The sequence below is a fragment of the Mustela putorius genome, unplaced genomic scaffold (assembly GCF_011764305.1).
Source record: "Mustela putorius furo isolate JIRA1106 unplaced genomic scaffold, ASM1176430v1.1 tig00003871_pilon_pilon_pilon, whole genome shotgun sequence".
NCBI classification, from domain to species: domain Eukaryota; kingdom Metazoa; phylum Chordata; class Mammalia; order Carnivora; family Mustelidae; genus Mustela; species Mustela putorius.
This window is the reverse complement of record NW_025422023.1, coordinates 5,839,828-5,866,444: the sequence shown is the minus strand read 5'-3', so window position 1 is coordinate 5,866,444 and position 26,617 is coordinate 5,839,828. Positions and strand designations below refer to the sequence as shown.

General features: G+C 33.5%; 1 protein-coding gene across 2 annotated transcripts in view; it reads left to right on the top strand.

Annotated features, from left to right (window-relative positions):
• STPG2 (sperm tail PG-rich repeat containing 2) overlaps nucleotides 1–26,617 on the top strand; it is a 594,891-nt gene that overhangs the window by 353,099 nt on the left and 215,175 nt on the right. For both annotated transcript variants that reach the window (XM_045067076.1, XM_045067077.1), the window contains one exon: nucleotides 4,278–4,393. In XM_045067076.1, coding sequence (XP_044923011.1) covers nucleotides 4,278–4,393 — 116 coding nt within the window. The remainder of the gene's footprint in view (nucleotides 1–4,277; nucleotides 4,394–26,617) is intronic.

Sequence of the window (26,617 nt, the reverse complement as noted above, 5' to 3'; positions counted from 1 at the left end):
TGAGTCCCCTCTAATGTACCAAAATGATTTTTATTTTAAATTAAAAATTGTTCCTGTTTTCTTCCATTTTTGCCCTAGAGCATCAGTTGACATTTAGTAGAGAGTTGGTTGGCATAAGGCTGGAAAATATGTAACTATAATATTACCTGCTCTTGAATTCCCATTATATAATAGTCATGATTCAGGCAGAATTTTCCATAGGTGTTTGGTTTGGAATGAGAAGTTTTCTTCTTCTATGACCTGTGATTAAAATGTAGCATTTTAGTAAATAAATAGAAGATAATTTCTGTATAATCTATCTGTGAATCACAACTGGTGAAGCAATGTAAATCTTTGACCTGTATTATATAAAAGCAGTAACACAGGTAATTGGAAATATATTTTAATTTTAAGATCAAGTACAATAGACTTTTTTTTTTAAATGCTCTGTAGCTTAAAGCAAACTAAGAGCTAAAATGCAACAAGATGCACACTGAGAGTTTTGCTTTACTTAATGCTCCTCAAAGGAATTCCAACAGAAAGAAATCTACTAAAAGTACACTTGAATATTTTCTTTTCTTTTAATGAGTTATAATCATGAAGGTAAATATTTATCAATTGCTGTAGCATCATAGTAAGGACAGGAAAGAGACTGTATTTCCTATATTTCATTTCAGGGTTGAAAATGAAGTTTACTGATACAATATGTTTGGTTAATAGTCTTACTTGTTGCATTAACCTTTATACATCTTTATGGTTAAAGTTACAATTTTAATTAGTTGACTGTGGAATCATGTACCCATTTCCTGATGATAAGTTTGTGTTCTTTTCTGTATACTGAAGTAACTGATATATTTTCCCATGTGTAGTTTAGTTTGTATATATATTTGTAAAGATATTATGTTGTATATGTACATTGTTTGTATGCATTATGAATAGAAATTACATTATTCCAAAGTCATTCATGCAAGATGGCATCTGCTACAAGATTCCTTTTAAAACACTGAGCTTCTTAGTCCATTCTGACTGCTATAACAAAAATGCTGTAGACTGGATAGCTTAAATAGTATAAGTTTATTTCTCACAGTCTGGGAGTCTGGGAAATCCAAATCAAGATGCCCAAAGTGAAATTTGATTTAGTGAGGGTCTTCCTCCCGGCTTGCCGATAGACATCTGTATACACAGCAGAGACAGAGAATGGAAATAAATTCTCTCGTGTCTCTTTTTGTAAGGGCAGTAATCCCATCATGAGGAGCTCTATTCTTGTGACCTAAATACCTTTTTTTTTTTTTAAAGATTTTATTTATTTATTTGAGAGAGACCCAGAGAGAGAGCAGAGAGGGGAGGGACAGAGGGAGAAGCAGGCTCCCCACTGAACAGGGAGTCTAATGCAGAGCTCGGTCCCAGGACCCTGGAATCATGGTGTGAGACAAAGGCAGCCGTCTTACTGGACTGAGCCACCCAGCTGCCCCCACCCCTAATTACTGTCTAAAGGCCTCATCTCGAAATACTATCACATTGGTGATTAGGGTTTTAATATATGAATTTGGTGGGGGGAGCACAAACTGAAATTCAGTTCATAGCAGCTTCTCACAAAGGCTTTATAATTTTGGATATCTATCTTCTTAATTGAATTGATGTTAGAAGGATTGAACTAGAGCCAAATGTCATCTTTTATTGTAAATTTTGAAGTGTCCAATGTTAATGAAGTTAAAGTCTTAAAAATGTTTCATGTGAATTTATCAATTCTAATATATTTTAGTTTTGAAAACATCTGCAAGGATCTGTTCTTCAAAGTGGTAGTTTTTAATTGCATATATAATAGGGAGATGGAGGCATAACTTTTGTATTCTGCTAACATCTTTATATCTACTAATTTCACTGTTTATGTCCATTGTCAATATTCTGTGCTCATGTTATTCCTTCCTCTCCCCACACTGTCTCTTTGATGCCCTCTAATTTAGTTTCATTCATCATCACTGTCCCACATGCTCCAGAGTGACTTGTCTGTGAAGTCTCTTCTTGTAACAACATATAGTAAGACCTCTAAGCATTCTCTGGAAATACAGCCTGGGCAAGTGACAGATACTCGATAAATATTGGTTAACAGGTGAATGGAGAAAAGAGAAAAAAAAAAAAACCTCTCCCTATTTTCTCTCTATGTTGTTTTATTAGCCGTATTCTACTCACTAGATAATTTCCTTCTTTGACTGTTCCCCTCCCTTCCTATATGCAGCTCCTCCAAGTTTCAGTCCTCAGTTATTCAGTTTTCTCTGTCCACACTCTTTTGCTTAAAGAAACCTCAGCTTCTATGTGAACAACTCCTTTCCTTTTCTCTAGGACAGCTTTCTCATGAGCTTCATTTATGTATTTCCACTTGTCTTCTGAACATTTCTATTTGGGTATGCTGCCATCTTTTCAGACATAACTGGTTCAAAACCAAACAAATCATGTTCCTCTTCAATGATATCTCTTATGTATTTTCTTATTTTTGTCACAGTATTGCCCTTTTAGTGGCCATTATTCATTTTTATCTTCTTCCAGTCACTATACATATTAAATATTTACTGCATCTCTTAGAAAATATACTAGTTGCTCTCCTTTTTCCTTACCAATGTTAGTAAACTCCTTATAGTGTCCGTAAAATAAATCATCAAGTCATCCCATCCTATAATGTACTGCCAAACTTTATTTCAAAAACTACCTCTTCCTTCATGAATCTCCTTTAGTCTAAAACCTTCAGGAGCTACCCACTACCTGTGGAAGTAGTTTCCAAAAGCTTTCTTTGTTTTTTATTTATTTTTAAAGATTTATTTATTTGAGAGAGAGAGAGCTCACAGGTGTGAAGAGTCAGGGACGGGTAGAGGGAGAGAATCTCAAGCAGACTAGCTGCCCTTGCTGGATTCCATCCCAGGACCCATGAGATCATAACCTGAGCTGAAACCAAGAGTTGGATCTTAACTGACTGAGCCACCCAGATGCCCCTCCAAAAGCTTTCAAAAAAATTATTACTATCCTGTGTGATATGTGCAGGCATCATCGGAATTGTTCTCGGGATCGAAGCGCTGGCCGCAGCCCCGGTTGTAGCAGCACAGCAGGGCCATTTCCTTTCCCCACTGTTCAAGGTTGGGGCCAAACCCAGGCGAGAGCAAGACGGTGCGCATCTATAGCATTATCTCTGAAGTACTGAGCTTGCAGTGTTTTTCTTCTGCATCGTTACTATTTGATTTTAAGTTTTTATATAGTTCTTTTTTTTTTTTTTTTAAGATTTTATTTATTTGACAGAGAGAAATCACAAGCAGACGGAGAAGCAGGCAGAGAGAGAGAGGGAGGAAGCAGGCCTCCCGCTGAGCAGAGAGCCCGATGCGGGGCTCCATCCCAGGACGCTGAGATCATGACCTGAGCCGAAGGCAGCGGCTTAACCCACTGAGCCACCCAGGTGCCCCCAAAGGGGCACGTTTTAATTAAATGTTAATTAATGACCTTTCTTGGTTTTCTAATTTAGTAGGCCACCTTTAATGTCCATTAAAGTGAAATAAAACTTCCAGCCCTAAACATTTTTATGTTGATTAAAAATTATGTCAAAATTAAAAAAAAGTTATTAGACAAATTTAGGTTTAAAAAAGTGTATATGCATCCCAAACAAAGAAGAGTAATCGAAAGCTGTTTTGAATGAAAATAATTCAGGCTCCTTCTACGTATAGGGCTTTTCCTTTACTTTGTTCCCTGGGCTTTTCTGCAGAATTCTGGGACACTTTAGAAGACAATTTGAAACCTACTGCCTCTAATACAAAATCCTTATTTAGGATTAGGCCCTATTCCATTCAACCCCTATGTTCATTAAATCCAATCATTCCATGAATTCCATCTTTGTACCTTGGCTTCTATCATGTTTAGCACCTAGAATGCTGCTAAACTACTTTTTTGCTTAAGTCTTATTTATATTTACAGATACATTTCAAGTACTACATCTTTGTTGAATATATGAAAGCCTTTTTAGGAAATAAAAGACTTGGTGTCTTTTCTCATGATGTATATGTATCTTGGGGGAGGTACTTTTTTTTTTTTTTGAAAAATACTTCTATATTACATTTAATTATTAGATGGACAAATGTCACTTTTGTGCTTATTATATTTCAAAGCCTTAACCTGAATGATTTTAAGCATTCAAAAAAAATGGGTCCAAGATTATTTGATGTGAAAATTATACATTAAGAGCACAGATCTAAGAATAATAATGTGACCCAAATCAATAACTTTAACATAATTTATTATTTTCTACATTTGTTTTCTTTTAGGGCCTGCAACATATGATCCCGTTTTAAGGAAATCTTGCTCCATACCCTTATTTGTTAAAGCATCAAAGCGTTTTAAAGATTCCAAAGAGATAACTCCTGGTCCAGCGACATATGAGGTTTGTTACTAATATCTCTTTTATCAGTAGCAAAAGAATAGAATAATATCCTGAAAGTACTGAAAATGTTTACATTAAAGTCCTTTTCATATGTTTTATTCATATTTGACTAATCAAACTCTTTTGGCTGTGGAAGTCATTTTTAAAAAAATATTTATTTATTTACTTATTTAGTAAGAGATAGCATGAGCTGGGAGGAGGGACAGAGGGAGAGGGAGAGAGAGAATCTTAAGCAGGCTCCATACGCCGTATGAGCATGAAGTGGGGCTTGATCTAATGACCCTGAGATCATGACCTGGGCCAAAATCAAGTGTCTGACACTTAACTGACTAAGCCACCCAAGTTCCCCAAAAAGGCATTTTTGGATACATTCTGACATTTTTTTAAAAGATTGATTTTTGAATTATTTAATTTATTACTTTATCTATAAATGTCCACAATAGCATTTATATATATATATATATATATATATACATATCTATATGTATATATGTATTTTATATCCTTGCAACTTTAAAAACTTTGTTGTTTAGATACACAAATGGAAATTTTTGAGTATTATTGCAATCATGGATTTAATGGAAGGCTCAGAAGATAGTGTGTTGGTCTAGTAAAATCACGTATTGATCTTTTATCTTCTTTTAATAAGTATAGATGCTATAGTTTAGATTCATAATAAATAAAGGACTCTTTTAAGCTCTGGCCTTCTGATTATAAGGAGGCTTAAGTTAATCTGCAGGTTTTAAAAATTGTGTTCACAATTTGCCTTTTATTCCTCATCTAGAATGAATAGGTCTCACATTCCCACTCTACTGTATAATTCTCATTATAATAGTTTATAATGACTCATAGCATTATAAGTAATTTAAGAATTAATACTCAGTGCAAACCACAGTGAATATAGTTTTTTGGGTTAGCTAATGACAAGTTCATTTTTCTTGAATGTATGGTTTTCTGCTTATTTAAAATGTCATAACCTAAAAACTTCTTTGGCATTCTGTCAATGCAAATACATAATAAACATCAGGAAAAAAAGAAAAAGAAAATAAAATGAATGATGAAAGAGTTGTTATTTTACTTGTGGGCTGTTGATTCCCCGAAAAGACCACTGCTAATTCCTACTGATTAAGCAATGCAAATTTTATTTACTTCAGAAAGAGAGAATCTGCTATATAGTCTTAATAGTATTTCAGAAGGTGCAAGTCAAAGGACTTATGATGTTTTAGGAACTGGGGTGTGTGATGTAAGACAGGTCATACAAATGGGGAATTGGTTGGGATTGGACAAAGTTTGTGACTTGTTTACTTTGAGTCACTGGGCACAGTGAGGGAGTATCTTGAAGCAAGTCTTGATCAGTAAGCTATCAGTCTTCATAAGTTGGTGGTATGGCTGTTCATAGTCTGATCAAATTATCATATTAAATCATTAGCTGAACCCTTCTCCCATACTTTTTTAAAACTAATTTTATGGGGCACCTGGGTGGCTCAGTGGGTTAACCTCTGCCTTCAGCTCAGGTCATGATCTCAGAGTCCTGGGATGGAGACCTGCATTGGGCTCTCTGGTCAGCAGGGAGTCTGCTTCCCCCTCTCTCTCTGCCTGCCTCTCTGCTACTTGTGATCTCTCTCTGTCTGTCAAATAAATAAATAAAATATTTTTAAAAACCCAATTTTAATGGTTTTCACAAATAATAATATCAGTAAATCTAATGTTATACTTTTATTTTGTTATATATTTATCATAGAAGGTGTATTTTCTAGTTTTTCTAATATTTAAAGACATTCTTTTTCCTTCATAAGATTTTATAAATTATATTTATACTTCCTCATAGTCATTTACTACAGCAAATTATTTTCTATGTCAAAGGAAAACATTTATGGGGTTGATAATGATGTTTATTCAGATAGTGCCTGAAATTTCAAACTATTATGTCCTATATATATACTGCACTGCAAGGTAACTTTCCTGTTGAGAAGTGAGTAATATTTTTTGCCTTCCAACACTATATTTTCTTTAATATTTGAAAACTTTTTTGAACAGGTAATTTTCCTGATTTTCCTTTTTATAGGAAAAAGTTATTTTTAATCTGATAGGCCAATAAATCACTAGGTCTTTTTATTGTAACTTGCTTTTATTTTTTAATTCAATACTTTTTTTTTCTCTATTGACTTTAGTAAGTTTAATTTAAGTGGTAACTCTTGAGAACATATTTGCCTTAAGTATTTTACTTTTTTTTTCTAGAAAAAGATGATTCTAGAAATTTAGAACATTGTTTTAAGACTACAATATTATGTCTATTTAAAAAGTGGTTAAATGTGTAGGACTTGTGCCATTATTTGTTACAGGCCTTTAGTGTCACATATTTATACTGGATCCAGCTTATCTAATGTGGGTGGTACTTATAATAATATCTATAACAATAGCACTTTCAAGTTACACAACCACATATGCAAATTTTACTTGCCATTTTTATTCTTGTGTGAATAATCTTTTGAGTTTCCCAGGCAGAATTAGTGTTTTCCTTTTTTTTTTCTTTTTTGGTGTGTGTGTAGCGGGGAGGGGTCATATTTGCCATTGGATTGTTATTCACACTATCTTTCAATTACAAGCTAATCTGTTTGTCTCTTTTGCTCCTTCTAGTTGTTGATATTTATTGGTTAACTATCGCTGACCCTTTTGAAGATACAATGAAACCTAGAGACTCTTTACTTAGGAAGAAAACATTGCATGTATGCTCATAACAAAACCCCATGTATACAATTTTAGATAGTTTATTTATCTACAAAAGCTCACCTATGGCTTCAGTCAAGAACTCCCAATAGTAGTTTCTGAGCTACATGAGAGCAAGACTTATTTACTTTTATATTACTAGGTCTTCAACCACAGAATCTGGCATATAGTAACATATTAATAAATACTTATAGTATAAATCAACACAATCGTTAATGGTAGGACTTTCATCCCAGGATTAAGTCACTAATCTTTACCTATGAATAAACATTTACTTACTTAGTTCACAGTGAGAAGAATATGTATATGTCCCTTTAAAATAACAGCAGGTTTAAACCTGGTGATTCACAGACCTGTACCCCTGGGGATAAAAATATATGTTTATAAAAAATAAAAAATTAAAATAACAGCAGGTTTTACTGACTTATTCACATTCTCTTGTTGAGTAAGTCTTCTCACTAAATGCCAGCTTTTTAAGGTTTAAACATGAGGCACTACATTATTTTCTGGAATTTAAAATTGACAGTTATTGTATAATAATATTTTAAAAACTAGATAGAAGAAATTTCAATGAATTTAACTTTTAAAAAATCCTCACTTAAATATACAGAAAAATTTAAATACACATCTTTTTAAAAAAGCAAGTTCTACTGAAATTAATTGAAGTTTAATAATATAAGTATTTTTTGAATATAATTTTTTCTACTCTTTGAGATATAACTGACATATGTATATGTATTATAAATTATTGCCACAATGAGGTGGTAATAAATGATACCATCACTTGCATAGGTACCATTTTTTGTGTGTATGGTGTTAACAGTTAATACCTACTCTTAAAGGTTAAGTAAGACCTGTTGAAGTAATAATATAGTATTGTTAACTATAGTCACCATGCAGTATATAAGATCTCGAGAATTTATTAATTTTTTAATAGAAGGTATATACCTTTTACCCAACTTCTTTCAACTTCTTCTATTTCTTAATCCCTGGCAAGCACCATTTTACTATATCCTAATCAGTACAGCTTTTACATACAAGTATAAACATACAGTATTTATTTTTCTCTGTCTAACCTATTTCACTTAGTATAATGCTTTCAAGATCCATCTATGTTGTCACAAATGGCAAGATAGACTTCTTTTTTTTTTTTTTAATGATGGGATAATATTCCATTGTTATGCACACACACCACAACTTCTTTATCCATTCGTCCATTGATGGATACTTAGGTTGTCCTCTATCTTTTCTACTGTGAATAATGGTAGAGTGAATAATGGTAGAGTGACAGGAAAGTGCAGATGTCTCTTCAAGACAATAATTCCTTTCCTTCAGATATATTCCCAGAATATATTCTGGGAATTGCTGGTTATGGTAGTTATATTTTTAACTTTTGAGGAATTTCTGTACTGTTTTTTATAGTGGCTGTACCAATTTATATTCTCACCAACAGTGGGCAGTAGTTACCTTTTATCTACATCCTTACCAACATTTGTTCTCTCTTTTTTTTTGATGTTATCCATTCTAACAGATATGATGTGACATCTCATTGTGTTTTTGATTTGATTTCCCTGACGATGAATGATGTTAAGCACTTTTTCATGTACCAGTTGACCGTTTGTATATCTTCTTTGGAAAAATATTTATTCAGGTCCTCTGCCCATTTTTTTTTTTTTTTTAGTTTTTTTTTTTTTCTTCTGTTGAGTTGTATGAGTTCCTCATATATTTTTCATATTATCCCCTTATCAGATAGATGGTTTGCACTTATTTTCTTCCTTTTTATTGGTCGACTTTTCTTTTTTTTTTTTTTTCTTTTACTGTGCTCTTCAGTTTGATGTAGTCCTGCTTGTTTATTTTAGTTATACTTGGTATCATATCTAAAAGAATCATTGCAAAGACTAATGTCAAGGAACTTCTTTCCTATGTCTTAGGAATTTCATGGTTTTAGTTGTTAGATTTAAGTCTTTCTTTCAGTTTTTTTGGTGAGTATTATGTTAAGGCTGCAATTTTATTCTTTTGCAGGTGGCTATCCAGTTTTCCTAAAACCATTTATTAGAAGAGACTATCCTTTACTTATTGTATATTCTTAGTATCCTTATCAAGGATTAGTTCATCATATATTGCAAAAGTTAATTTCTGGGCTCTCAATTCTGTTGTCTTTGTATATATCTCTCTTTTTAGGCTAGTATCATACTGTTTTGATTACTATAGCCTTGTAATATATTTTGAAATTAGAAAGTGTGATACCTCTAGCTTTATTGTTCTTTCTCAGGATTGCTTTGGCTGCTTCAGGTCTTCTGTGGTTCCATACAAATTTTGACTTTTTTTATTTCTGTGAAAAATGCCTTTGGGATTTCGATAGGGATTGCACTGAATATCAATTTAGGCAGTATGCACATTTTAAAATTATTGATTTTTCTAGCTCACAAACATAGGATACCTTGCTATTTTTTTGTGTCTTCAAGTTTTCTCATCATTGTCTTATAATTTTCAGTGTACAGATCTTTAACTTCCTGGGTTACATGTCCCTAAGTATTTTTTTGTTTGTTTGTTTTGGATGCTATTAAAAATGGGATCATTTAAAAATATTTTTGGATAGTTTGTTGTTAGTGTATATAATGTAACTAATTTTTTGTGTTCATTTTGTATCCTGTAACTTCACTGAATTCATTTATTATTTCTAACAATTTGTGGTACCTTTAGGATTATCTATATAGAAGATTATGTCATCTGCAAGCAGATAATTTCACTTCTTTTTTTCTAATCTGGATGATATTTATTCCTTTTTCTTGCCTAACTGCTCTTGATAGGACTTCTAGTGCACATTAAGTAGGCATGGGTAGAGTGAGCACTCTTTATCTTCATCTTGTTTTAGCAAAAAATCTTTTAGCTTTTTACTACTGAATATGATATTAGCTGTGGGCTTGTCATATATGATCTTTATTATATTGAGTTATGTTCATTCTATATCCAATTTGCTGAGGGTTTTTATCATAAAATGATGCTGGATTTTGTTAAATTTTTTTGCATATATTGAGATGATCATATGATTTTTATCTTTTATTCTGTTAATGTGTTATATCACATTTATTGATTTGTATATGTTGATCGCCTCTCAGCCTTTTGGCTAAGATCAAGTGTGTATGTTGAACCAGAAATAAATCTCACTTGATCATGATATAAGATCCTTTCAAGGTGCTATTGAATTCAGTGTGGTAGTATTTTGTTGAGAAATTTGCATCATCAGGTATTAATGGCCTGTAATTTTCTATTCTTGTAATATCCTGATCTAGCTTTGCTATCAGGGAAATGCTGGCCTTATAAAATGAGCTTGAGAGTATTATCTGCTCATCAAATGTTTGGGAGAATTTGAGAATGACTGGCATTGATTCTTTAAAATATAAGTAGAATCTACCAGTGAAACCATCTGGTCCTGGGCTTTTCTTTGTTGGGATGTTTTTGATTACTGATTTAATCTTCTTTCTAGTTGTGGGTCTGTTCAGATTTTCTGTTTTTTCATAATTTAGTGTTGGTAGGTTGTATGTTTTAGGAATTTATCTATTTCTTCTAGGTCATTCAATTTCTTGGTGTAAAATTGTTCATAGTAATTTCTTATGGTCCTTTCTGTTTCTGTGGTGTCAGTTGTAATGGCTCCTCTTTGATGATGAATTTGTCTTCTCTTTTTTCCTTAGTCTAGCTAAAGCCTGTCAATTTGATTTCTTTCTTTCTTTCTTTTAAATATTTTATCTATTTATTTGAGAGAGAGAGTGAGAGAAAGAGCATGAACAGGGGCAGGGGCAGGGGCAGAAGGAGAAACAGACTCCCTGCTGAGGAGACTGATGCAGGTGATCCTGGAACTCCGAGATCATGACTTAGTTGAAGGCAAATGCTTAACTGAGCCACCCAGGTGTCCCTGGTCTGTCAATTTTCTTTCTCCCTTTCCCTTAAAAAAAAAAAAAGGCAGATTTTTTTGTTTCATTCATCTTTTGTATTGTTTTCTGGTCTGTATTTCATGTATTTATGTCCTGATATTTGTCTCCTTCTTTCTGCTAACTTTGGACTTAATTTGTTCTTTTTCTAGTTCCATAAGATGTAAAATTGTTTTTTTTTTAATTTGTGATTTTTTTTTTAAAGATTCTGTTTATTTATTTGACAGAGAGAGACACAGTGAGAGAAGGAACACAAGCGGGGGTAGTGGGAGAAGGAGAAGCAGACTTCCCTCCAAGCAGGGAGCCTGATGTGGGGCTTGATGTGGGGCTTGATCTCTGGACCCTGGAATCATCACCTGAGCTGAAGGCAAACACTTAACGACTGAGCCACCCAAGCACCCCCTTTTTTGTTTTTTCTTAATGTAAGCATTTAATGCTATAAACTTTCCTCTCAGAACTGCTTTTACTACCTCTCATAAATTTTGGTGTGTTTTGTTTCCCTTATTCATTTGTTTCAAAATATTTTTGGCTTCTCATTTGATTTCTTCTTTGATCCATTTGTTCAAGATTGTGTTGTTTAATTTCTACATATTTGTGAATTTATTGTTTTTTCCCTTTTATTGTTTTCTAATTTCATACCATTGGGGTTGGAAAATATATTTGTTATATTTCAATCTCCTTACATTTGCTAAGGCTTGTTTTGTGACCTAACAATCTATCTTGGAAACTATTTCTTGTGAATTTGAGAAGAATGTATTCTTTTGCTATTGCATAGAATATTCCATATGTGTCCATTAGGTCCTTCTGACTCTTACCATATTGTCTGTTTCTCCCTGTAGGTCTGTTAGGGTTTGTTTAATACATTTAGGTACTCTGTTTTGGGGTGCATATATATTTACAATTGTTATATCCTCTTGACGAATTTGCCACATTGTGATTATATAATGACTTCCTTTGTATGCTTTTACAATTTTTGACTTTAAGTCTATTTTTTTATGATATAAGTATATTTATCTTTGCTCTCTTATTTCCTACTTGCATAGAATATATTTTTCTGTTCCTTTACTTTCAATCTATGTGTATCCTTAAACCTGAAATACCCATACAGTTGTGCTTTGTTTTTTTTTTAATCCATCTAGCTACTCTATGTCTATGATAGGTAAGGACTTAACTAATGCCACTTTATTAATTATTTTAGCTGTTTTATCATGTATAGCTGTAGAAGCCAAAGCTGGCTATGGTCATGGCCCCTAGGGTCTGCCATAGGCAGAGAGGAACTCAAGTGGCTGGTATCTTACACTTGTCCAGTCACAGATACCTTGGATGAATGCTAGTTTGTCCCAGATTCTGGCAGAGGTGGTTGGGGAACTGAAGGAAGTGGCTCATGTGGCTGGCATCAGTGAATTCAAATACCTGTTAAGGGGAAAGCTAATGAAATCTACTGGGGTCTGCAGCAGGTATGCTGGACTTAGGCTTTGTCATCAGTGGTGAAATCTGCTGAATTTGTCTGCAGAGTAGTTCTCTGTGAACTGCAATTGCTTATGATGTATGTATGCTAATAATAGCCTTTTTCTTTCTTGTTTCTGGCCAGCTCTAGATGTCTTAGTTTTGTTGGTCTGGGTAGGGTGAAACCAAAGCAGGACTTTCCTACAGTACCCCTAACAGGCTGGAGAAGATGATCACTCACTCTATTCTTATCATGTTGGTGAATGAAACTCTTTCATGCTGGGAAGTTGCTTCTTGGCATTAAAAAATGCCACTTGGAGGAAGAAAAAAACAGGCAAAATTGAGTTGTTTTCTTTCTCTTCTTGTGCTATTATTCTCATTTTTTTGGTTATAATGTGTTGTTAAAATTTCCCAGGTGGACTCTAAATGTCTCCCAGAGCTGTTTTTGTTCATAGATGGCTGTCCAGTCATTGATTTCTGTAAGAAAACAGGGAATCAGTGTTCTCTCCTACATCACCATTTTTTTTCCCACTGAAATACCTGTAATTTTTTCTCCCAGCACTTTGAATTTATCATCCCACTGTCTTCTGTCCTCCAAGGGTTTTGCTGAAAAATCCATTGACAGTTTTGTGAGGATTCACTTGTAGGTGTGACAAGTCACCTTTCTCTTAGTGCTTTCAAAATTCTCTCTTTGTGTTTGACTTCTGGCGAGTTGATTTTAATATATCTTGCAGATGTTTTGTATCCATTTTTCAGAGAGATCTTTTAGACTTCCTTAATCTGATCTCCATTTCCTTCCCCAGAATTGGGACATTTTTAGTCACTTTTTCTTTGAAAAATTTATCTGGTCCCTTCTCTGTTTTCTTCTTGTGGAACTCCTATAAGGCCTTTATTGATTCATTTGCAGATATTTCATGGGCCCGTAAGCTTTATTCATTATTTTTCCTTTTTCTTTTTGCTCCTCTGACTGAATAATTGTGAATGACTTGTCTTTGCATTTGTATTCCTATCTTCTGCTTGATCTAGTATGATACTGAAATCCTCTAATGCATTTTTTCCGTTCAATTTTACCTTTAACTGTATGATTTCTGTTTGTTACTTTTTGATATTTTTCTCTTTGTTGAAATTCTCACTTCGTTCTTGTGTTCTTCTAACCTTGATGAGCATCTTTACATTGGTTATTTTGAATAGTCTGACAGGCAAATCATATATCTCAATTTCATTAGGAAAGGAGGTTTATCTTGTTCCTTTACTTGGAACATGTTTTTCTATTTCTTTGTTTTCCTTGATTCTCTGTTTTGGTGCCTGTACGTTAAATATAACAGCTACCTCTCCCAGTCTTCACTACTGACCTCATATAGGGCAAGACCCTTACCAATAAGTGCAACCAGAGATGTGAAGACACCTCTCAACCTTTGTGCTAGTTCAACCTGCTTCCTTTCTTCTTAGCAGCCTACAGACATCTAGAGTATGCTGGATTCTATCAGTGTGTGGAGATAAATGAGGCAGATGCAAGTTCCTCAGGCAGTCCCCAGAGAAGCTGAATCATTAGATGTACTAACTCTTTCCTTCCTCAGGGATAAATTGGAATCTGAGGTTTTTAGCTTGTATGTTCTGCACTGAGCTGGGAAGAGAGGTTCTGACAATTAGTTGTGTTCTAGATTAAATGTTGTCTTTGTTTTCACTAACTCCTAGGCTTCTTATATTTTAGTGCATTTTTTGTTTTGTTTTAGTGTTTTGTTTTTATTTACTAATGTAATAACGAACAGTTCTTTGGACTTCTCAAAAGGAGCATAAGTACAATGGAAGGGAGATTCAGAATTTACCATTTGAGCCTCATAATTGCAAGTTCAATTAGGAGGTATGAGATTTGAGGAGAGAAGATATCTCCACGTCACTAGATTTTGTTCATTATTACTTGACAAAATGTATGTTAGATATCAATGTTAATCTCAGATGAGCTCCATTCAGCTTGATATTAATATATATTTGTCTCAGTTCCTGACAAATGAAGCTTTTATTATTATGAGAAATTTCTTAAGTTTTGGTGAGATTGTGTAGATATTATAGAAGAGAGTTCAGAATGACTGCTTTTGATATGGTCCAAATTATTTTTTAATATAGAAAATTATCTACACATAATCTTGACAGTAACTAAAATGGAATAGGCAGTATAAGATCAGAAATATCAAAAATTTTCTAGAGTGTAGGAGTGTCTATATTTGTTCCAAAAGGCCACTTTACAACAGATAAAAAGATTCCAAATATATAAGTACTTAGACTTCTATTTTCTGCTTCAACTGGAATAACTCCATTTTTTATGCATCATAAATTATACATTTGCATAAAAGTACATTAGAGAAAGAGTTCCATGACCTAAAGTTAAAAACAAAATTTAAAGTCGCAGTTGTAGGGTGCCTGGGTGGCTCAGTTGGTTAAGCGACTGTCTTCGGCTCAGGTCATAATTCTGGATTCTTGGGACAGAGTCCTGCATTCTCTCTCTGACCTTCTTCCCTCTCATGCTCTCTCATTCTTTCTGTCTCAAATAAATAAAATTTTAAAAAAGTCACAGCTGTGGAGAAAAGGTAGGTTCATTGCATTAAGAAAACTTGTTCTAAATCTCACTTCAGTCATTTAATAACTCAGATAGAAGGATAAAAATCTACTACAAATATAGTACAAAAAATGTGCCAAAAAGTGTTTTGTTTTACTTTATTATTATTTTTTATTATTGCAATACTAACAGTTGGATCCATACATGTAATTACTGTTATTAGTACTTTTGTTTTATGGCTACCCTCATTTATTTTTAGTGTACAGATATGAACCCAGTCTGGTGTAGTCTCTGAGAATCCAAAAATTAAGAAAGAAAAATCTTTGTTCTCAAATATGTAGCAATCTGTTAAATAGAAAAATATGTAACTATTTTAATTATAATAAAATAATTATTATATTAAGTAAAATATACCAAAATGTGGAGTAGGAATCTATAAGTCAACCGAATCAGGCAATTTTCACAAGGCATTTTATTTGAAATATGAGAATAATGGGAATTTTCTGCTTGGACAAGCCAAGGGAACATATTCTAGGCCAAAGGAACAATATATTCAAACTCCAAGAGACACTAGAGAATAAAATATCCTTGGCAAGATTTTATTAAGTCTGAACTGCTATAATATAAAATGAATGGCATGGCATTAGACATGTAGAAAATGTTAGATCAGAAAATACATTAATCAATATGCAGAGTTTTTGTTTTCAACTATGGTGTAGACACTAAAGATTCTGAGTAGAGTTATACTATAGCATATTGATATAAATTAAGCAAAACCATTTTTTAATTTTTTAGTATTTTAAAATATTATTTTTTCCCTTCTTTTTCTGGATAAATTGCTAATAAAGGATGCTAAGGGTTGATTGAAATTATATAGTTATTTGAATGAAAGATAGTTCCTAAGTTTATTTCCAAATGCTCCCATTATCTTTGCAGAAAATATTTGGTTGTATTTCTAAATTATATTTATTTTAAACTTCTACTTAAAAAAAAAACCCTTTTATACTTCAGTTTCAAAGTTTGTGGGATAATATTTCATATCCTTCAGAAATGTGATTTAAATTTTTGCTTTTAGAAGTCAGTTCAATTCTGAAAGTCATGGCACATTACTTAAAACCCCAAAATGAATGCTTAAAAGATACCTGTCATTTGTCATTCCCTATAAAACTTCTCTCACTCTCCATGGACTTCATCCTTAGTTTGATTTTCTCCTTTCATTTCTCCTTACACAGCTCTCGATATTCCTTGGAACTTCCTAAGTTAGTAAATTTGAGGAGACTTGTTAAAGTCTTTCCTGGGAAATCTATTTTCAGCTTATCATATTAGGCCTTGAGATGCCTGTCAGAGGTATGGTCTATTCTAATGATATCCTGAGAGGATTCCAGGTTAATCATGTTACTAGTTATTGAATTGGAATAAGGATGAAATCTTTGGACTTTAAAGACTGGTTTCAGCCTAGAAAGTTGTCTTGCTGATTATATATTATGAATCCTTTTCATGGAGTCCATAAACCCTTTAAAAGAAGTAGAATATTGTGTGCTCATAAATTTGTGTAATTTTCTGTGGATGGTTTCCCTAATACTCTCAAAGGTAACTAACTCCCCTCCGTCACCACCAAAAATAAAAAGTTTAAGAATCACTTCTTTTTACCAAAAGAATACCTTTAACTATTAATAATTCAGAGAAAGAACAGAGAATCATTCCCACATGAGGTGATGCTGTCAAGAAAAGAATCAACCTCTGGCCATGCTAATTGCCATAACTGCAAACCAACCTCTTTAGGTACTAAGTCATTAATTTCCTGTGTATGTATATTTGATTTACAGAGAAATTATTTGTAGAATTATCTATCTAAAATGTTTATAAAATTGGGAAAGTTATATGTGATATTTTATGTAGAGAATGGAGTACAATAGTTTAAAAGATGAGTGAAATACATGATTTTTGCAATGGCATTGGGTGATGATTTGAATGCAACAATATGAAAAACAGAGTGGAAAGAAACCAGTTTCATATCCATTTAACCTATTTTTAACTTGAAATAGTGTTATTTTAAAGGGTTACACTGAAATATATTTAATTATTTGATGTCTCAATATACTAAAAATTATCTAAGCCATCACTATTTTTATTACCAAAAAGTACTTTTACTTAAGACATAATTTGAGTTTGATCTATGAAAGCAGGAAAAATTCTTACCAAAATGAAAGTTATGTATTTTTCTACTCTGCTCTGATTGCAACGTAGAAGTTTTATTTATTCAAAGTAGTATTTCAGTTTTAACTTCTTTATAATTAACAATGTTTATAACCAAGGAAAGGATATTTTATAAATAGTTACCAAGTTTTTAATCTCTAGTTATCATAATAAATCATATTTTTATTTTCATCTTTTCCTAAAATATAAACATTAGTTTACCAGGCCATAACATCTTGTTTGTAAGTTGAGGTTTAATTGTGGATTAGAATAGAATCATTGTTAGCGGAGAATCAGTAAATTAGTAAGGAAAGTAGACTTTGTTTTGAATTCTCAACAATAAAATCACTAGAGATATCAACTATTTTCTTCTTTAAGAAGGAAAGAGATTAGTCTCATATTCTCTTCGACAGTCAAAAAAATAACTTATTGACAAATGCCAAAAAATACACCCTCTGGCCCTCTTTTTCTCCTAATAGCACCTAGTTCCAAGGATGATGCCCCTCAAGGCTCAGTGTGTTCCTTCCCTTGGACTTGCTGCACTAATTACAGTTTGACTGGATATTGGCACTTGGTGCAGTAATGTTTTATCTTCACTCATTCTGTCATTGATGTTGACCTAGTCATACCTGAGGCTACTGATATTGACTTGTTTATGCTGGTGTTCAATGGCTTTACTTTTGAAAAACAGAGGGTACTACAAAAATATATATCTTTTACTCACAGTTTTTTAGAGTCCCAAGTTACATTATTTTCTTTGATGTTTCTTTTTCTTTCTTAGCACCTTTTTTTCTTAGTTCTAGAAGAAGTTGGAAGAAAGAAATATCAAAGGAATCATATAAATTAATAGTGACATTTATAAGCTAGTGCCACCTATTTTTAGCCAGGGTTGCTTATACAAGCTATGGTACCCTAAAATCTCTTCCTTCTTTGCTCACCAGATATTTTACAGAGAGAGATGTTAAATGATTGGTTTCCTCACATTGATTAAGAATGTTGGAACAGACTATTCATATATTTGTATATTAATTACACATCAGGGATCAAGAATAGTCTTTGATTTTTATATAAGTAGGACCACCTATTGACTATTCTTGGTGCATCTTAGATAGTTCTGAATTGCCCAAATAGATTCATATTTTTGCCTTGAGGACTAGAACAGGCCACTTCCTGGCTATTTTCTGTAACAATGCTCTTAAAATCTTACAAGATAGTCCACTTTGTGTCCTGGAAAGCATTAATTTCTTTATAGTTGAATCTGATATGGTAGCTCAAACTTAATTATCATGAGTCTGGAATATATTTCATTCTGAAAGGCTGTTGTCAGTAAAATGTAAAAAAAAAAATCAATCACTCTAATTTACAAGGGAAAAGGGGGATGATAGTATTCACCTTGTAAAAGTAAAATGTTTTTTTGTATTCTTTATTATTGGAAGCTATATTTAAAAAGTGCTATTCGGTACTATTGCTTAAGAAACTGCTTTATTGATTTAAATGTCCTTGAAATGTAAAATTAGTTTTAAGCCCCCTCAAACCCTGATACGTTAATGAGGATTTTAGAGAAAATATTTCCAATTGTAAGACAACAGAAAAATTGAAAATTTCTTTCGGATATTATTTTAACTTATTTTCATTAAAACCAAAGAATTCCTAAATAAAAAAGAGAATCCAGATTGTAAACTTCAATACTATAAAATTTCATATGGAGAGAAAATTCCAGTACTATGCATGTCTTTTCTCCCCACAATTTTTTTTTTTTTTTGCTTAAAATAATACCCAGAAGAAATTTTCAATTTTTCTTGTCTGTTACTGTGCCTTGTATTACTAGATTTTCATTTTTTGTTTTAAAAAGGAAAAAAAAAAGTATTCCTAAACTTTTCTAGCAAGTGAACTGTTTATTATTCATATAAACTATTTACTTTTGTGTTTGGAAGTTACTAATTGTTTTGTATATAAAATCACAAGTATCAAAACCACCTTCAATAATTGCAACATTTTCCCGTGCAATAATAAATAAACATTTACATATGAGAGGGGAGAAAGAAGTAAATCTCCAATGTGTATGTTTTCATATATAAATGATAGGGTTTTTTTTGAAAGATTTTATTTATTTATTTGACAGACAAAGATCGCAAGTAGGCAGTGAAGCAGGCAGAGAGAGAGGAGAAAGCAGGCTCCCCACTGAGCAGAGAGCCCGATGCGGGGCTCAATTCCAGGACCCTGGGATCATGACCTGAGCCGAAGGCAGAGGCTTTTAACCCACTGAGCCACCTAGGTGCCCCTATAAATGATAGTTTTAAAAGCATCTTTTTCTATGTGAGACACACACTGCTTTATATTTGATCAAAATATTTATGTTTCTTGATGAGAGGAAGGAAGATGGGAATGTAGCTTTTTATGAATATAAAAATTCCATGTCACTTATTTTAAATCCTCAGATGCTATGCTCTCAATCTTGTATTATTTCCTTTGGGGTGGCTAAAAGGTTGTCTAGGAAAGTAAAACCAACATCAGACAGTCTGTTCAGTTGCATGTGAAAGCTATTTATTTAGCTCCTTTTGTGAGTATATTCTCCAGTGCTGGATAAATAAACAGTCAACCTTTAAAATAATGTTTTATTTCCATAGCAGGAAATAGATGAGTTGATAAGATTGATAAATTCATTTTCATCAATCTCTAGAAATCATATATATCTGATTTTTGATCTCTATTCAGTGGAATAGAGATGGAAGATTTTAGATTAGATTTCCTAGTGTATAATACTTAATAATTATTTGTTAAATTAGTAAATGTGGTTCCAATTTATCCTGTAATATTAAGTCCTTACTATTTTCACTTATTTGTAAGAGTATTAATACCTTCATTTCAATATATTTAATAATTTCAGTTAACTGCCAAAAGATCGGGGAGATATGTAGTCTGCTTTTTTAGATAATCTGATACCCATTAGACATACATAAGATTTTGTTTTGTCTTATTAAAAACCTTGGCATCATTGTCATTTTCAAGGAACTCTGAATTATTTTATTTTAGAAATATAGCATTTTTCTGTTTATATGTTTCTTTTCTTTTTTTTTAAATGCAATCCAGAGCTTTATTACCAGTGATTTTAGCTATCTCTTTTACTTGCACATTTAAAACTCTCAAAAATATCTGCTGATTGACCAATTAAGTACTTCTTTTTATCTGTAAATGACCTTAAAAATAATTAGTGAAAATGCATTTTTGCCTAGAGTAGCTCCTCTTTTCCAAGTTTTTATTTAAATTCTAGTTAACATATAGTGTAATACTAGTTTTAGGAGTAAAATTTAGTGATTCTCACATATATAACACCTAGTGCTCATTACAAGTGTACCCCTTAATCTCCATCACCCATTTAGCCCATCCCCCACTCACCTCCCTCTATCAAACATCAGTTTGTTCTCTATAGTTAAGAGTCTCTTATGGTTTGCTTTTCTCTCTTTCCCCCCTTTCTTCTTTATTCATCTATTTTGCTTCTTAAATTCCACATATGAATGAAATCATATGATATTTGTCTTCTCTGAGTTATTTCACTTATTTCATTTAGCATAATATACTGTAGCTCTATCCATGTCCTTGCAAATGGCAAGATTTCATTCTTTTTGATGGCTGAGTAATATTTTGTTGCTTATCTATACAATATCTTCTTTATCCATTCATCAGTTGTTGGACACTTGTGCTTTTTCCATAGCTTGGCTGTGGTTAATATATTGATATAAATATCAGGGTGCATGTGCTCCTTTGAATCTGTATTTTTACATTGCTTAGCTAAATACCTAGTAGTATAATTGCTGAGTCATAGGGTAGTTCTCTTTTTAAATCTTTGAGGAATCTCCATACTGTTATCCAGAATAGCTGCACCAGTTTGCATTCCCACCAACAGTATAAGAGGGTTCCCTTTTCTACCCACCCTCACCAACATCTGTTGTTTCCTGTGTTGTTAATTTTAGCCTTTCTGACAGGTGTGAGGTTGTATCTCATTGTAGTTTTGATTTGTATTTCCCTGGTCATGAGTGATGTTGAGCATCTTTTCATGTGTCTGTTAGCCATCTGTATGTCCTCTTTGGAGAAATGTCTGTTCATGTCTTCTGCCCATTTCTTAACTGAATTATTTATTTTTGGCATGTTGAGTTTGATAGGTTCTTTTTAGATATTGAATACTAACCCTTTATCAGATATGACATTTGCAGATATCTTCTGCCATTCCATTGGTCGCCTTTTAGTATTGTCAGTTGTTTCCTTTGCTGTGCAGAAGATTTTTATCTTGATGAAGTCACAGTAGTTCATTTTTGCTTTTGTTTCCCTTACCTCTAGAGACTTGTCTAGTAAGGAGTAGCTGTGACTGAGGTCAAAGAGGTTGTTGCTTGTGTTCTCTAGGATTTTGATGGATTCCTCCTGTCTGACAGGTCTTTCATCCATTTTGAATTTATTTTTATGTATGGTATAAGAAAGTGGATTCAGTTTCATTCTTCTATATGTCAATGTCCAGTTTTCCCAACATCCACTTGTTGAAGAGACATTTTTTCCATTGAATTTTTTTTCTTTCTTTGTCAAAGATTGTTGACCATATAGTTGTGGGTCCATTTCTAGGTTTTCTATAATGTTCCATTGATCTGTGTGTCTGTTTTTGTGCCAATATCATGCTGTCTTCATGCCTATGTTTTAGTAATATGTCTTGAAGTCCTGAACCATGAAGCTTCCAGCTTTGGTTTTCTTTTTCAGAATTTCTTTGGCTACATGGGGTCTTTTGTTGTTCCATATAAATTTTTAGGATAGTTTATTCTAGGTCTGTGAAAAAGGCTGGTGGTATTTTGATAGAGATTGCATTAAATATGCAGATAGCTTTGGTAGTATAAGCATTTTAACAATGTTCTTCAATCCATGAGCATGGAATGTTTTTCCACTTCTTTTTGTCCTCTTCAATTTCTTTCATACGTATTCTATAGTTTTTAGAGTACAGATCTTTTACCTCCTACGTTAGGTTTATTCCTAGGTATCTTACAGTGTTTGGTGTGTTCTAAATGGGTTTGATTCCTTGATTTATTTTTCTGCTGCTTCATTATTGGTATATAGATATGCAACCAATTTCTGTACATTGATTTTATATCCTGTGACTTTTCCGAATTCATGTATTACTTCTAGCAGTTTTTTTGGTTGGGTCTTTCAGGTTTTCTACATAGAGTATTATGTAGTTTGCAAATAGTAAAAGTTTAACTTCTTTATTGCTAGTTTGGATGCCTTTTACTTCTTTTCGTTGTCTGTTGCTGAGGCAAGGACTTCCAGTGCCATGCTAATTAACAATATTGAGAATAGACATCCCTGTCTTCTTCCTGACTGTAGAGGAAAAGCTCTCTGTTTTTCCTCATTAAGGATGATACTAGCTTTCTTTCTTTCTTTCTTCTTCTTCTTTTTTTTTTTTTTAAAGATTCTAGGTATTGATTTGACAGACAGAGATCACAAGTAGGCAGAGAGGCAGGCACAGAGAGGGAGGGGGGGAAGCAGGCTCCCCACCGAGCAGAGAGCCTGATGTGGGGCTCAATCCCAGGACCCTGGGATCATGACTTGAGCCGAAGGCAGAGGCTTTAACCCATCGAGCCACCCAGGTGCCCCAGTATTAGCTTTCATACATGGCCTTTATGCTGAGATATATTCCCCCATCCCTACTTCATTGAGGATTTTCAAGAATGGATACTGTATTTTGTCAAATGCTTTTTCTGCATCTGTTGAGAAGATCATATGGTTTCCATCCTTTCTTTTTTTAATGTGATATAACATGTTGATTGATTTGTGAATATTGAACTGCAGCCCAGGAATAAATCCCACTTGATCATGGTGGATAATTCTTTTAATATACTGTTGGATTTGGTTTGCTAGTATCTTATTGAGAATTTTTGCATCCATGTCTCTCAGGGATATTGACCTGTAGTTCTCCTTTTTAGTGGAGTTTTTATCTAGTTTTGGTATCAGAGTAATGCTGGTTTCATAGAATTAATTTGGAAGTTTTCCATCCTTTTCTAATTTTTAAAAATATATTGAGAAGAATAGGTATTAACTTTTCTTTAAATATTTGGTAGAATTCACCTATGAAGCAATCTGGTCCTGACCTTTTGTTTTTTGGGAGTTCTTTGATTAGTGATTCAAATTCTTTGCTGGTTATGGATCTTTTCAAATTTTCTATTTCTTCCTCTTTCGGTTTTGGTATTTTATATGTTTCTAGAAATGTGTCCATTTCTTCTAGGTTGTCCAATTTGTTGGCGGATAGTTTTTTATAATGTTCTCTTATAATTGTATTTCTGTGCTGTTGGTTGTTATTTCTCTTCTCTGATTTGTGATTTGATTTATTTGTATCTTTCCTCTTTTCTTTTTGAAAAGTCTGGCTAGGGGTTTTTCTTTTAAAGAATGAGCTCTTAGTTTTGTTAATATAGTCTATTCGAGTTGTTTGTTTGTTTCTGTGTAATTTATTTCTGCTCTAACCTTTATTATTTCTGTTCTTCTGCTGGCTTTAGGCTTGATATGTTGTTCCTTTTCTAGGCTTTGCTTCTTGGGGTAGGCCTGTATTGTTGTATATGATCCATTATAACTGCCTTTGCTGCATCCCAAAGGTTCTAGACTGTCTTGCTTTCATTCTCATTTGCTTCCATCTATTTTTTAAAATTTCTTCATTGATTTCTTGGTTAGCCCATTCATTCTTTAGTAGAATTTTCTTTAACCTCCATGTATTTGTGGTCTTTCCAAATTTTTTCTTGTGTATAGATATGCACAATAAAAGTAGTTGAAGAAAAGTTAAAGTAGTTGACTTTAAGTTTCAAAGTACTGTGGTCTGAAAATATGCACTGCATCAGCTAAATCTTTTGTCCTTGTTGAAGTGAATTTTGACCCAGTATGTGATCTATTTAGAAAATGTCCTATGTGTACTCGAAAAGAATGTTTTTTCTGCTGCTTTACAATGAAATGTCCTGAATATGTCTGTTAAGTCCATCTGGTTCAGTGTGTCTTTCAAAGCCATTGTTTCCTTGCTGATCTTCTACTTAGATGATCTCTCCATTGTTGTAAGTTGGGTGTTAAAATCCCTTAATGTTATTGTATTATTATCAATGAGTTTCTTTATGTTTGCTATTTATTTGAGATATATATTTGGGTGCTCCCAAGTTGGGGACATAAATATTTACAATCATTCAATCTTCTTGATGGATAGACCTCTTTCTGATATAATGCCTTATTCATCTCTTGTTCTAGTCTCTGGTTTATATAATATGGTTTGTCTTATTTATGTAGGTGTCTTATTTATGTATTATTTAAGTGAGAGTAGTGTAACTATGAGTAGTATAACTACTCTCACTTTCCTTTGATGTCCTTTAGAACCATGATAGATGGTTCTCCATCCTCTCACTTTCAGTCAGAAAGTGTCCTATTTTCTTAACTGAGTCTCTTGAAGGCAGCATATAGATGGGTTGGTTTTTTTTTTTTTTATCCTTTCTGATACCCTATGTCTTTCAATTGGAGCATTTAGTCCTTTTACATTCAGAGTGATTATTGATAGATGTAAATTTAGTGTCCTTGGGCTACCTGTACGGTTGGTGTTTCTGGTGATGTTCTCTGGTCCTTCCTAGTCTTTGTTGCTTTGATCTTTCTTTCCCACTCAAAGAGTCCCCTTTAATATTTCTTACAGGGCTAGTTTAATGGTCATGAACTCCTTTAGTTTTTGGTTGGGAAACTCTTTATGTCTCCTTCTATTCTGAATGATGACCTTGCTGGATAAAATATTCTTTGCTGCATATTTTCCCCATTCAGCATGTTAAATATACCATGCCACTATCCTTTAGCCTGCCAATGTTTTGTGGACAGATCTGCTGCAAACCTGATCTGTCTTCCCTTGTCAGTTAAAGACTTTTTTTCCCCTTGCTGCTTTCAGGATTCTTTCCTTGTATGTGTATTTTGTGAATTTGACTATGATTTGTCTTGCTGTTGGCTGGCTTTTGTTGATTTTGTTGGGAGCTCTCTGTGCCGCTTAGATTTTGATGTCTGTTTCCTCCCCCAGATTAGGGAAGTTTTCAGCTATAATTTACTCTAATAAACCTTCTACCCCTTTCCCCCCTCTCTTCTTCTGGGACTCCTATGATATGAATGTTATTATGCTTTATGGAGTCACTGAGTTCCCCAAGTCTACATTCATGATCTAGTAGTTTTCTTTCCTTCTTCTTTTCAGCTTCATTATTTTCCATAATTTTATCTTCTGATTATCACTTCTGATTATCTTCTGATTATCACTTGATGATCATCTGATTATCCCTTGTCACTGATCCATTCCTCTCCTTCAATCACCCTTGTTGTCAGTACATCTAATCAGTTTTGCATCTCTGTTTTTTTTTTTTTTAATTTCAACCCAATTAGATTTTAGGCTTTTTAACTCTGCATCAAGGGTTTTTCTGGTTTCTTCTATGCTTTTTTCAAGCCTGCTAATATCCTGATGATAGTTGTTTTACATTCTGGTGCAGACATATTACTTGTATTTGTTTTAATTAGATCCCAGACTATAACCTCTTCCAGTTCTTTCTTTTGGGGTGGAATCCTCTATCTTGGCATCTTGCCCGACCTCTCTCTATGTCTAAGGAAAACCTGTTATGTTTCTTGCTCTTGATAATAATGCCTGTATTAAGAAGAAGTCATATACTGTCCAGGGACTGGGGCTTCTGGAAGTTTTTTTTTTTTGGTGTATGCTGTGTGTACTCTGCTGTTGTGTTTTGCTGCTCTTTCCCTCAGATCAGTCCTCTGCAGATTTTCTTGCTTGCCGTATGGAGTATTTGGACCTGATGTGTGGCAAATTTTAACTATGTGTGTGTGTTTTGGTCTCCTTGATAGAAAAGGCTAGATCCTATCTCTTTTAGAGCTGAAATTTTGCAGCATTCTGTATTAGTAGACTTCATTGTGTAGGGGCTTTGTGCTGTTCTTCTGGGAAAAGGGCATGTTGCACTGATTCTCACACAGACTTGCCCTTGTAAAGAGCCATCTGCAGGATGGAGTGGGATGGGACTTGGTGTAAGTAGTACCATCCTCCACTGGAGGCACTGTGTTTCCCACTGAAGTCTGTCCATGTTGATGAGCTATGGGAAAATGGCATCACACTGCACTGTCATCCCTGGCAAGGGGAGTTTGTATCTGCCACTATTCATAAAACCCTCTCAGAAGAACAAATAGTCTCCTCTTTTGTGTCCCAGGCTTCTGTAAGAACTCTATCTTCACCTTGTCTGTGTCTGAGCCATCTGTCTGTCTGGGGGCATAGTACTCCTGTGTTTTATGTCAGGCATACAACTGTGTTTCAAAGCTCCAGATTTTAGGATTGGGCATGGCACA